This window comes from Hyperolius riggenbachi, unplaced genomic scaffold, assembly GCF_040937935.1.
Source record: "Hyperolius riggenbachi isolate aHypRig1 unplaced genomic scaffold, aHypRig1.pri scaffold_115, whole genome shotgun sequence".
NCBI classification, from domain to species: Eukaryota; Metazoa; Chordata; class Amphibia; order Anura; family Hyperoliidae; genus Hyperolius; species Hyperolius riggenbachi.
Window position 1 is genome coordinate 132191 of NW_027152340.1, and position 12295 is coordinate 144485.

The 12295-nt window shown below is 43.1% G+C and overlaps 1 protein-coding gene across 4 annotated transcripts in view; it reads right to left on the reverse strand.

Moving 5' to 3' along the window:
• Positions 1 to 967: 967 nt before the first annotated feature.
• Positions 968 to 12295, reverse strand: part of LOC137543603 (NXPE family member 2-like) — a 190971-nt gene continuing 179643 nt past the window's right edge. For all 4 annotated transcript variants that reach the window (XM_068264707.1, XM_068264708.1, XM_068264706.1 and 1 more), the window contains one exon: positions 968 to 1955. In XM_068264707.1, coding sequence (XP_068120808.1) covers positions 1411 to 1955 — 545 coding nt within the window. In that variant the 3' untranslated portion in view covers positions 968 to 1410. The remainder of the gene's footprint in view (positions 1956 to 12295) is intronic.

Consider the following 12295-nt stretch of genomic DNA (forward strand, 5'->3'; position numbering starts at 1 on the left):
CGTCCTCTCCCTGGCTCCTACTGGCTGCCTCAGATGACCCGCCCCCCCATTCAGCCAGTAAAGGTATCATACTTCCTCTTCCAGGACATTCCCAGTAGGAATAAAGCCTTCAGACCCAGAACTCATTCCACAGGTTTGGCTTTATTTTGGAACATAGTTTAAAAAAACAAAAACCAAAAACCAGGTTCTTTGGCAAAAGTACAATGATCAATACAGAAATCTGCAGAATGGAATGAGCAGATAAAGATAAGTTTAGGGGAAATTGCACAAATAGCAGCTTTACAGCTGTCACAAACCTGGAATATCTATAAAGTCATTAAAACAATACATCAGCTGAAATCCACTTACAAAATGTTGCGGATTGTTGAAAACTGGCAGATTAAATACAAGTAGTAGCAGACTTATAAACAAAAGGGAACAAGAACATAAATGTAAACGGCCCATCCCATCGGTAAGAAAAGATATCTAGTAATAGGGTAGCCCACAGATCAGAGCCACATTTAAACATAAAATCAGGAGTAGTCAGTTATGATAACATACAGAACATTAAGCACTACCCATTAGGACAATATAACACATTTATTACTCTAATAAACTCATTCTTCAGTTACAACTGTGTTAGCACATGCTATTTTTCCAGCTTACCACAAGGTGGCACTGATTGCTCAGAAATTGTACTTTCTTTTTTTAATTTTCCTCATGTTGGGTCTGTAAATGAATGTAACAGTAGGTTTCTCAGCCGCCAATAAAAGAAAATGGGCGGGGAGAAGCTGCAAATTTGATTTGCTAAAGGAAAAAATACAGTTTTACATGTAAACATTGCTGATTTTTGTGTAAGTCATCAACTCTCATAGGTAATCAAATGAATAAACCGACTTTAGTTTCACTTTAAGTACTCTAGAAAAACCTAATTAGATGAATGCTAAAATGTGTTCAAGAAAACCTAAAAAGTCCTGTTAAATTTGGCTTATTTTATCAATTATCTTTTTTTTATTAAAGCAAAAAAAAACAAAAAGAAGCATACAGAATCATACATCAGCGAGCAGGATGAATAACATTCACAATGAAAGCATGTTATACAGGGAACACATATCCTGAATAGGGAACATAAATAACAATAAAACGATATATTAAATTGCATAGTCTATGTAAGCCCAATAGGCTCGCCAAACCAATTACAACATAAATCATAAACTAAAAACCTACAGTACAACCGTACATCTAGAACACAAAGGAAAATAAAACAAGGGAAAAAAACACACAGATGAACACAAACAGCATAGACATCTATCTGACCAACAAGTTAAGCTGTCAACAGAAAAAAGTGTCATATTGGGCACACCCAGTCCTCCGAGGCATATTAAATTTGGCCTATTTTAAATAGATATTGATATCTTCTTCTAGTGCACTTTATGAAGCCTGTGTGAAGGACATGCTGATGATGTTCTCCAGAACTTCCAATGGAGGATGAATCACATCGCATGCATAGGCTGTGCTCATGTCTAAGACATCAACAAACCCAACTTTCATCCCCTTAAAAATGTCTCTGAGTGCTAAATACTGGACATAGCCATGGAAGTCACTAAAGCGCTCCATGTCAATGTCCATTTCTCGGGCGTTCTCCTCTTTTATGACCACTCTGGTGCGTGGACTCCGGATAAATAGTCTCTGTATTGCACTACGGACGTTTATTGCTGACCTGAGGAAAGTCCGGAATGGAAAGGGTCGGAAATGTTGACCCAAAGTGAGGACAATGATGGTATTTTCTCCTCCACCAACCTGGTCTATCTGTCTGGCCATGTAGGCGTCTTCTTTGATTGAGTAGAAGGTTTTGCTGACAAAAGGGAATGTATGCTTCTTCCACTGAACATAGATGAACTTCTCCAGATTGATAGCCAGAAGAGTCTTCTGCCAAGATTGCATCTCGTCTTCAGTGTGGTTAAAATAATCTACAACTGATAGCAGAATGAGAATCAGTAATATGCAGCCATAATTTTACTCTTAGAGTAGAGAGGAAGTCAGCTTCAGCTTTTACAGAAAGAGGGAATGCTGGAAAGTGTTTTGAATCAGGACTTCTAAAGCAATCAAAATATAACACTCCTACTAATCCAATCTAAATCCTCTGCCCTTCTTAGGAAGGTCCTCATTTATGCCTCCCTGTGCTCCCGTTTCCTTCCAAAATATGCATGCCATATCCTTGAAGAGCAGGTAGATTGCAGAGCCTTGACCTGTAGCGTTAGCCCTTCTATACTTGGTCATGCAGTGAGGAGAAACTTTAACTTCTATATATATAAAATCGGATGTGTGTATGTGTGTATGTATGTGTGTATGTGTGTATGTGTGTGTGTGTATGTGCCGCAATCACTCGAAAATCGCTTGACCGTTTTGAACAAAACTTGGTATACAGATCCCTTACTACCTGGGATGATATGTTCTGGGGGTCTCGCGGCCCCCCTGCACACCTGGGCGGAGCTATAAACAGCAAATCAGATTTCACCCATTCATGTCAATGGAAAAAATGGAAAAGGCTGCCATTCTCACAGAACTCAAGCCAGAGACCCCACACTTGGTCACTTGGTGAACAAGGTTACAAATCCAGGAAAAGTGGGCGGAGCATAAAACAGGATTCTCAAACTTGCCACACTTAATAACTGGGTGACTGAGATTAAGATTCAGGAAGTGGGTGGAGCCTACAACAGGCAATCAAAATTCACCTATTGGTTTTCAAGGGGAATATATAAACTGCTGCCATTCTTACATTGTTAATGGCAGAGGCTTCAGACCTGCTACAGTCGGTCATCGGGTGACTAGGGTCCAAATTTACTAAAGGGGCGGAGCCACAAACAGCCAATCAGATTTCTTTGCTGGATAAACTGCTTCCATTCACACATTTTTGATGCCAGGAACCTGAAAGTTCAAAAACTTAGTCATTGAGTGACTGTGTGTCAAGGTTACAAAAAGTGGGCAGGGCCAAAAACAAATTTCACTGCTCAAATATAAACTGCAGCCATTCTTACACTGTTAATGGCAGGGTTCTCAAACTTGCCACAGTTGGTCACTGGGTGACTTGGATTAATATTCTGGAAAATGGGTGGCACCTACAACAGCCAATGAAAATTCATCTGTTGATTTTCAAGGGGAATATTTAAATTGCTGCCAAAAACAGCCAATCAGATTTGATTAATTTCATTGGGAATATACAAATTATTGATACCAAGGACCCCAAAGCTCATAAATGTGGTAATTCAGTGACTACAGGTCAAGGTTAGAAAAAGGGGGCACGCCAACAACTAAATTTTTTACATGGGAAAATGTAAACTGCAACCATTCTTACACTGTTAATGGCAGGGTTCCCAAATTTGACACAGTTGGCCACTGGGTGACTGGGATTAATAGTTAGAAAGTGGGTGGAGCCTTCAACAGCCAATCAAAATTCACCTATTGATTTTTCAAGAGAAAAATTTACATTGCTACCATTCTTGCACTGTTATTGGCATAGGCCTCAAACCTGATACAGTCAGTCATTGGGTGACTGGGGTCCAAATTCACTAAAGGGGGTGCAGCCACAAACAGCCAATTAGATTTGTTAGATTGATTTCAGCCATTCTGTTATTGGCAGGGGTTTCAAACTTGACACAGTTGGTTACTGGATGACTGGGATTAATATTCAGGAAAGTGGGTGGAGCCTACAACACCCAATTAAAATTCACCTATTGATTTTTCAAGAGGAATATTTACATTGCTACCATTCTTACACTCATAATGGCAGAGGCCTCAAATCTGCTACAGTCAGTCATTGGGAGACTGGGGTTTAAATTCGGAAAAAGGTGCAGGTTACAAACAGCCAATCAGATTTGTTTAATTTCAATGGAAAAATGCAACTTATTGATGCCAAGGACCCCAAAGCTCATAAACTTGGTCATTGAGTGACTGTATGTCAAGGTTAGAAACAGCCAAAAACAACTAGCTTTTTACATGGGGAAATAAAATCTGTAGCCATTCTTACACTGTTAATGACAGGGTTCTCAAACTTGACACAGTTGGTCACTGGGTGATGTAACGATCGGTGAGCACAGAGAGTATCTGATTACCGGTGATCTGCAGTATTACTGGGAATACAGATAAATACCAGATTATAAGTGATCTGCAGTCTCACCGATAATCCGATATACTAGCTAACCTCTGTTCACCTGAGTAGAGTGTAGTGTTAGGTGTAACAGTAACACTTTGAGGATTAGGCCTCAGTGCAGCAAGGAGTACGGCACAGATTCCTTCCGCAGACCTGAGCTCTCCAAGACGGGAGGAGTCAGACTGACAGTAGGAAGGATGTCTGGAAGTGACCCTCAGGAGGAAGGGTCGCTAACAGAGCGAGGAACCGCCTCTAACGGTAAGGTCGGTTCTCGAGGTCGGACAAGCCAGGTCGTACACACACAGACAGATAAAGTACAAGATCAGGAGACAAAGGCGGAGTCTAAGTACAAGCAGGGTTCGGCAACGGGGTATCAGAAATATCGAGGTACAGAATCAGGAGGCTGAGGCGGAGTCTAGAAACGAGCCGGGGGTCGGCAACAGCGTGTCAGAAATATCGAGATACAAGATCAGAGTTCAGAAGGATAGTCAAGGCAGGCAAAGGTCATAACAGATAATCACAATCAAACTAGTACTTTAAGCTATCAACAGAATCTAGCTTAGTGTAGGATTACAGCTCCAGCTGGTCCCGGCACACTTGCGGATCTGACTACGGATCTGGGTGCTCCCACATATGTGATCGCACGCCAGACAAAGAGCAAGTGAACAACCAGCAGTATATATACTCTAGGACCTTTCCAGGACCTCCCTAATTGTTAGTCAAATGAGAGCAGTGGAATTTGTCAGCTGACCCAGCTGGTCAGCCGACTCCCTTCTAACTGCTATTTAAACTCTGCCTCTGTGCTCGCGCGCGTGTAAGTCTGAATCTTGGTGGACTATCAGTGCCAGCCACACCAGTACTGTCATGCAATGTATCTTGTGCGGGGGCCGCCTCTGATGCGGATTCCGCCGTTACCAATGCGGATTCCGCCGCACTGCCTATGCGGCATGCAGCGTTTTTTCCGCGTTGTGACGCCATGCTGGACGCGGAAACAGCCGCCTCACTTCGAGAGACGGCGGCCTTTCCGCGTTTCCTTACAGGTGACTGGAATTAATATTCAGAAAAGTAGGTGGAGCCTACAACAGCCAATCAAAATTAACCTTTTGATTTTCACAGGGAATATTGCAATTTCTGCTGTTCTTACACTGTTAATGGCAGAGGCCTCAAACCTGCTACAGTCGGTCATTAAAGGGGAACTGAAGTAAGAGGTATACGGAGGCTGCCATATTTATTTCCTTTTAATCAATACCAGTTGCCCGGCAGCCCTGCTGGTCTATTTCTCTGCAGTAGTATCTGAATAACACCAGAAACAAGCATGCAGCTAGTCTTGTCAGATCTGACTTTAAAGTCTGAAACATCTGATCTGCTGCATGCTTGTTCAGGGGCTATGACTAATAGTATTAGAGGCAGAGGATCAGCAGGGCTGTCAGGCAACTGGTATTGATTAAAAGGTAATAAATATGGCAGCCTCCGTATACCTCTCTCTTCAGTTCCCCTTTAAGTTACTGGGGTTCAAATTCACTAAAAGGGCGGAGCAACAAACAGCCAATCAGATTTAATTGCTGGATAAACTGCTTCCATTCACACAATTCTGATGCCAGGAACCTGAAAGCTCACAAACTTGGTCATTGAGTGACTGAGAGTCAAGGTTACAAAAAGTGGGTGGAGTCAAAAACAGATTTCCATGGGAAAATGTTAACTGCAGCCCTTCTTCACTGCTAATGGTAGGGTTCTTAAATTTTGCACAGTTGGTTACTGGGTGACTGGGATTAATATGAAGAAAAGTGGGTGGAGCCTACAACAGCCAATCAATATTCACCTGTTGATTTTCTAGGGGTATATTACAATTTCTGCCATTCTTGCACTGTTAATGTCACAAGCCTCAAACCTGGTACAGTTGGTCATTGGGTGACTGGGGTTCAAATTCAGAAAAGTGGGTGGAACCACAAACAGCCAATCAGATTTGTTTTTAATGATGCCAAGGACCCGAAAGCTCACAAACTTGGTCACTGAGTGACTATGTGTCCATGTTACAAAAAGTGGGCAGAGCCAAAAACAAATTTCACGGTGAAAATATAAATTGCAGCCATTCTTACACTGTTAATGGCGGGGTTTTCAAACTGGGTGACTAAGATTAATATTCAGGGAAGTGAGTGGAGCCTATAATAGCCAATCAAAATTCAAAATTCACCTGTTTCAAGGGGAATATTTAAATTGCTGCCATTTTTACACTGTTAATAGCAGATGTCTCAAACCTGCTACAGTTGGTCATTTGGTGAATGGGGTTCAAATGCTGGAGAGGGGCGGAGCCACAAACTGCCAATCTGATTTATTTACATTCTATGGGAATATACAAATTATTGATGCCAAAGCTCAGTGAGTGTTTGTGTGTTAGGGTTAGAAAAAGTGGGCGGAGCAGACACCAGCCAAATGCATCCCCGGGCAACGCCGGATCATCAGCTAGTAATGAATAAAATTGCTTTTTCTTGTACAGTATTCATTTATATATTATGAAGTTAGTGATTGCTCAATTTAAAACCTTATCTCAATCTGACCTAATCTTATCAGTGATGTCGGCATCTTTTTTTATCAATCATCTTTTTATTGAAAGCAAAAAAGATATCATACATAACAAAACAAAGTATAACAGTATAGAAAGTGGAGACACCCCTGAGGGAGCGAAGTGGATGAAAGTCCTTCGCAAAAAAATGATATCGGCATCTTTACTGCTGGCAAGGTGAATCTCTGTGGGACTTTTTGTTCCTATCTGTGTAATGAGCAGTAATTGTCAGCTAATCTCGAAGAATGCTCTGGGAGAAGAATGCTGCATAATGAACAGCCTGGGCTGTGACATCACTGGGGGGAGGGGCTACATGCCAATGTAAATATATAGCTATAGGAAGTGTTTCTCTGAGGCCAGGAGAATTATTGGAAAATGAATATCCCGGCTCATTTTGTATGATCCGCTATGAGTTGTTATGGGCCCTCTTACGTTTTTTAAATTACTGTATTTTTTGAACTGTAAGACTCACTTTTTCCCTCCAAAAGTGGAGAAAAAAGTCACTGCATCTTATAGTCCAAATGCAGGGAGTTCATGACTTGTGAATGCTGCCAATACGAACCTACCACCCACCGCAATGTCAGGGACTCCCTGTACTGTGCCCATGCTGAGGAGGACACGGGGGGGCAGGAAGGGGTATAGAGGAGGATACAGGGTGCAGAAGGGGGCATAGAGGGGGACACAAAGGGGTATAGAGGAGGATACAGGGTGCAGAAGGGGGCATAGAGGGGGACACAAAGGGGTATAGAGGAGGACACAAGGAGGACAGAGGTGGACACATGGGCGACAGAGGAGGACACAGGGGGACAAACAGGGGACACAGGGGGGCAGGAAGGGGTATAGAGGAGGATACAGGCTGCACAAGGGGGCATAGAGGGGGACACAAGGAGGATAGAGGTGGACACAAGAGGTACATGGGGGCATAATTCACAAGATGCCCCTTCCCCATGGATGCACCAGGTTCAGTATATATATTTTCCCTCTAGATTTTGACCTCTAAGCCTAGGTGTATCTTATGGCTAGGAGCATCTTACATTCTAAAATATGGTATTCGTTTTCTTGGAGGGGTTTTTGCTAGCTGGTTAATGAGTGGAAGGGGTAGCTGGCCAAGGCTATATATGTCTGCAGGTCGCTATTCAGCCTTTTCTTTAGTGTTTTTTACTGTTGGTAATGTTGTTATCTCTGCAGCCGGGGTTTGGCCTATAGTGGATGATATAGATGAATTTATGGGCGGGGCTATCTCTGATGGGCGAGGCTATCTCTGCAGCCGGGGTTTGGCATATAGTGGATCACGTAGATGGGTGGAGCTGGGGTTTATTTATATTAGATGATTAACCACGATCATTACTCATTGCTTATGCATGTTTCTAGCACGGGGCACTCTATTGTTTACTCAGGATGTATGGTGTCTCAGTCCAGGGAGATGTATGTAGGATATGTTACCCCTGTGTGTAGCAGTTGTGGATGGTTGTGTATTGGTTTCCATATAAATAGAGATGGCCCGAACAGTTCGCCGGCAGACTTGGGCTCTTCGCCATTCGCATTTAACGTACATTTTTTTGTAGAAAATTTTGTGTTTGCACTTTTTACATTGAAGTCACTGACCGCCGACTTTAGAGGTTAATAGCAAAGACCACTTACATGCTAGAAACACCAAAGTTGCAGGGTATGTGGAGGAGGTCAGTGAGGTTTTTTTAAAAGACCTTATAATTTTTGAGAAAATCAATTTTAAAATTCTTGTGCTGAGTGTGGGAAATATTTCAGCAGCCGCTGACTTTAGCGGTCAATAGCAAAGCCCCGGTAAGTGGTAGAAACATCACATTTACCGGGTAGAAGGAGAAGTAAGGATCCTCCTGATTCCCATTGGTCTGTTATTAGACCAATGAGGAGCCTTGAAGCAAAGATCAAAGATGCTTTTGGCTCTAGCTATAGTTAGTATAACAAGAGCTGCACCGGTGTCCCTCACCCGTGGCTTTCCGTTCTTTTCCCCGCCTTCCGCACCTATAGCACCCACCAACACCATCACCCTGGCGCACTCATAGCACCCTGATACCCTAAGCCTTGAAGCCAAGATCAAAGATGCTTTTGGCTCTAGCTATACTTATAGCTAGAATCCGGCGGGAGCGGCGGTGTATAGCGGCAGATGCGCAGCGGAGATCTTCAATCAAGCTCGCAAGTTAGAGGATATCGGCGTGGGACCATTTCGGGGGATATTGGTGTGGGAACATTTTTTTAAAAGGTACAGGTAAGTATTTATTGTTAACTAGCTGATGACCCGGCTTTGCCCGGGTATGTATTTGGCTGGCGTTGGCTCCGCCTACTTTTTCTAACCCTAACACACAATTTCTTAAAGACCAAGTTTGTGAGCTTTGGGGTGCTTGGCATCAATAATTTGTATATTCCCATAGAAAATAAATCAGATTGGCTGTTTGTGACTCCCCTCCCCTCTCCAGCATTTGAACCCCAGTCACCCAATGACCAACTGTAGCAGGTTTGAGGCATCTGCTATTAACAGTGTAAAAATGGCAGCAATTTAAATATTCCCCTTGAAAATCAACAGGTGAATTTTGATTGGCTATTATAGGCTCCACCCATTTCCCTGAATATTAATCATAGTCACCCAGTGACCATCTGGGCAAAGTTTGAGAACCCTGCCATTAACAGTGTAAAAATGGCTGCAGTTTACATTTTCCCAGTGTAATCTGATTTTGACTCCACCCAGTTTTTGTAACCTGGACACACAGTCACTCAATGACCAAGTTTGTGAGCTTCGGCGTCCTTAGCTTCAATAATTTGTATTTTCCCAGTGAAATTAAACAAATGTGATTGGCTATTTGTGTCTCCGGACCCTTTTTTTGAATTTGAACCCCAGTGACCCAATGACCAACTGTACCAGGTTTGATGCTTGTGCCATTAACAGTGCAAGAAAGGTAGACATTTTAATTTTCACCTTGAAAATCAACAGGTGAATTTTGATTGGCTTTTTTAGGCTTCACCCACTTTTCTGAATATTAATCTCAGTCACCCAGTGACCAACTGTGCAAAGTTTGAGTAACCTGCCATTAACAGTGAAGAAGAGCTGCAGTTTATATTTTCCCATGGAAATCTGTTTTGACTCCACCCACTTTTTGTAACCTGGACACACAGTCACTCAATGACCAAGTTTGTGAGCTTTCAAGTTCCTGGCATAACAATTGTGTGAATGGAAGCAGTTTATCCAGCAAAGAAATCTGATTGTCTGTTTCTGGCCCTGCCCCTTTAGTGAATTTGAACCCCAGTCACATAATGACAGACTGTAGCAGGTTTGAGGCCTCCGCCTTTAACAGTGTAATAATGGCAGCAGTTTCAATATTCCCCTTTAAAATCAATAGGTGAATTTTGATTGGCTGTTGTAAGCTTCACCCACTTTTCTGACTATTAATACCAGTCACCCAGTGATCAAGTGTGTCAAGTTTGGGAACCCTGCCATTAACAGTGTAAGAATGGCTGCAGTTTATATTTTCCCATGTAAAAGGTGTAACGATCTGCTAGTGTATGAGGGCACTAGCAGACAGACAAACAAGAGAAATGTTACAAACAGTGACAGTAGAAGGTGATACTGTCACTGGTACAGATATAAAGAATGGTCTACAGGCTGGGTCGGTAACAGATCTGACATATAAGGTACAAAATCGGCAGGCAATAAGAATATGAGTATTCAGGCAGAGGTCGGCAACAGATCAGATTGGCATAGGTACAGAATCGTAAGGCAGAGAGTAGTCAGAGAAACAGGCAAAAGGTCAAACACAGTATAACAATCAACAGTAATATATATTTATTCCTGAGCTAGTGTGAAATCCCCGGGGTCCTGCCGGTTCAAAGCACACACGGATCTGACTAAGGTCTGAAGCCTTCACTAGTGTTGGGCGAACAGTGTTCGCCACTGTTCGGGTTCTGCAGAACATCACCCTGTTCGGGTGATGTTCGAGTTCGGCCGAACATCTGATGGTGTTCGGGCAAACTGTTCGGCCATATGGCCGAACTAAGAGCGCATGGCCGAACGTTCCCCGAACGTTCGGCTAGCGCTGTGATAGGCCGAACGGGTCACGTGTAGTGTTGGGCGAACATCTAGATGTTCGGGTTCGCGAACGTTCGCCAAACATGGTCACGATGTTCGGGTGTTCGAGCCGAACTCCGAACATAATGGAAGTCAATGGGGACCCGAACTTTCGTGCTTTGTAAAGCCTCCTTACATGCTACATACCCCAAATTTACAGGGTATGTGCACCTTGGGAGTGGGTACAAGAGGGGAAAAAATTAGCAAAAAGAGCTTATAGTTTTTGAGAAAATCGATTTTAAAGTTTCAAAGGGAAAACTGTCTTTTAAATGCGGGAAATGTCTGTTTTCTTTGCACAGGTAACATGCTTTTTGTCGCCATGCAGTCATAAATGTAATACAGATAAGAGGTTCCAGGAAAAGGGACCGGTAACGCTAACCCAGCAGCAGCACACGTGATGGAACAGAAGGAGGGCGGCGCAGGAGGAGAAGGCCACGCTTTGAGACACAACAACCCAGGCCTTGCATGAGGACAAGAAGCGTGCGGATAGCAATTTGCATTTTGTCGCCATGCAGTCATAAATGTAATACAGATGAGAGGTTCAATAAACAATAAACAGTAATTGGTGTTGTCCAGAATGCGCACAATGCATGGGTCGCGTTCAATGCAGTCCTAGGCCGAAGAGGTCATAGCCTAGGGTCACAAAAACCTGTTTATTTGGGCAATTTCAATGGTGGCGAGTCTGACGTACATAAATCGCAGCAATGGCCGTTAGCAACGTCTGAATCTCACGAAATGTCTCATGCAGGTAGAAGACATATTGTTAGACTTGGGCTCCAAAGATGGGTTCCCTACATCTCTGCAAACCAGAGTTACAGGGCTCCAAATTTGGTAAAATCTCCCATAGGCTTTCATTGGGCCTACTATTTACCGTTCCAAAATCTCACATCTTTTCAAAGGGCAATTGCTCAGCAGTGGCAAATTTTCTAGCATTGTAGGGACCCTTAGGGGGAACATGACTGGTGAGTTTCGGGCCCCTAGGCCAAAGAGGTCATAGCCTAGGGTCACAAAAACCTGTTTATTTGGGCTATTTCAATGGTAGTGATGGTGACGTACATAAATCTCAGCTATGGCCGTTAGCAACGTCTGAATTTCACGAAATGTCTCATGCAGGTAGAAGACATATTGTTAGACTTGGATTCCAAAGATGGGGTCCCTACATCTCTGCAAACCAGAGTTACAGGGGTCCAAAATTGGTAAAATCCCCCATAGACTTTCATTGCCTCCCTATTTCACTTTCCAAAATCTCACATCTTTTCAAAGGGCAATGGCTCAGCAGTACCAAATTTTCTAGCATTGTAGGGACCCTTAGGGGGATCATGACTGGTGAGTTTTGCCACTGCTGAGCCATTGCCCTTTGAAATGGTGTGAGATTTTGGAACGGTAAATAGTAGGCCCAATGAAAGCCTATGGGGGATTTTACCAATTTTGGAGCCCTGTAACTCTGGTTTGCAGAGATGTAGGGACCCCATCTTTGGAATCCAAGTCTAACAATATGTCTTCTACCTGC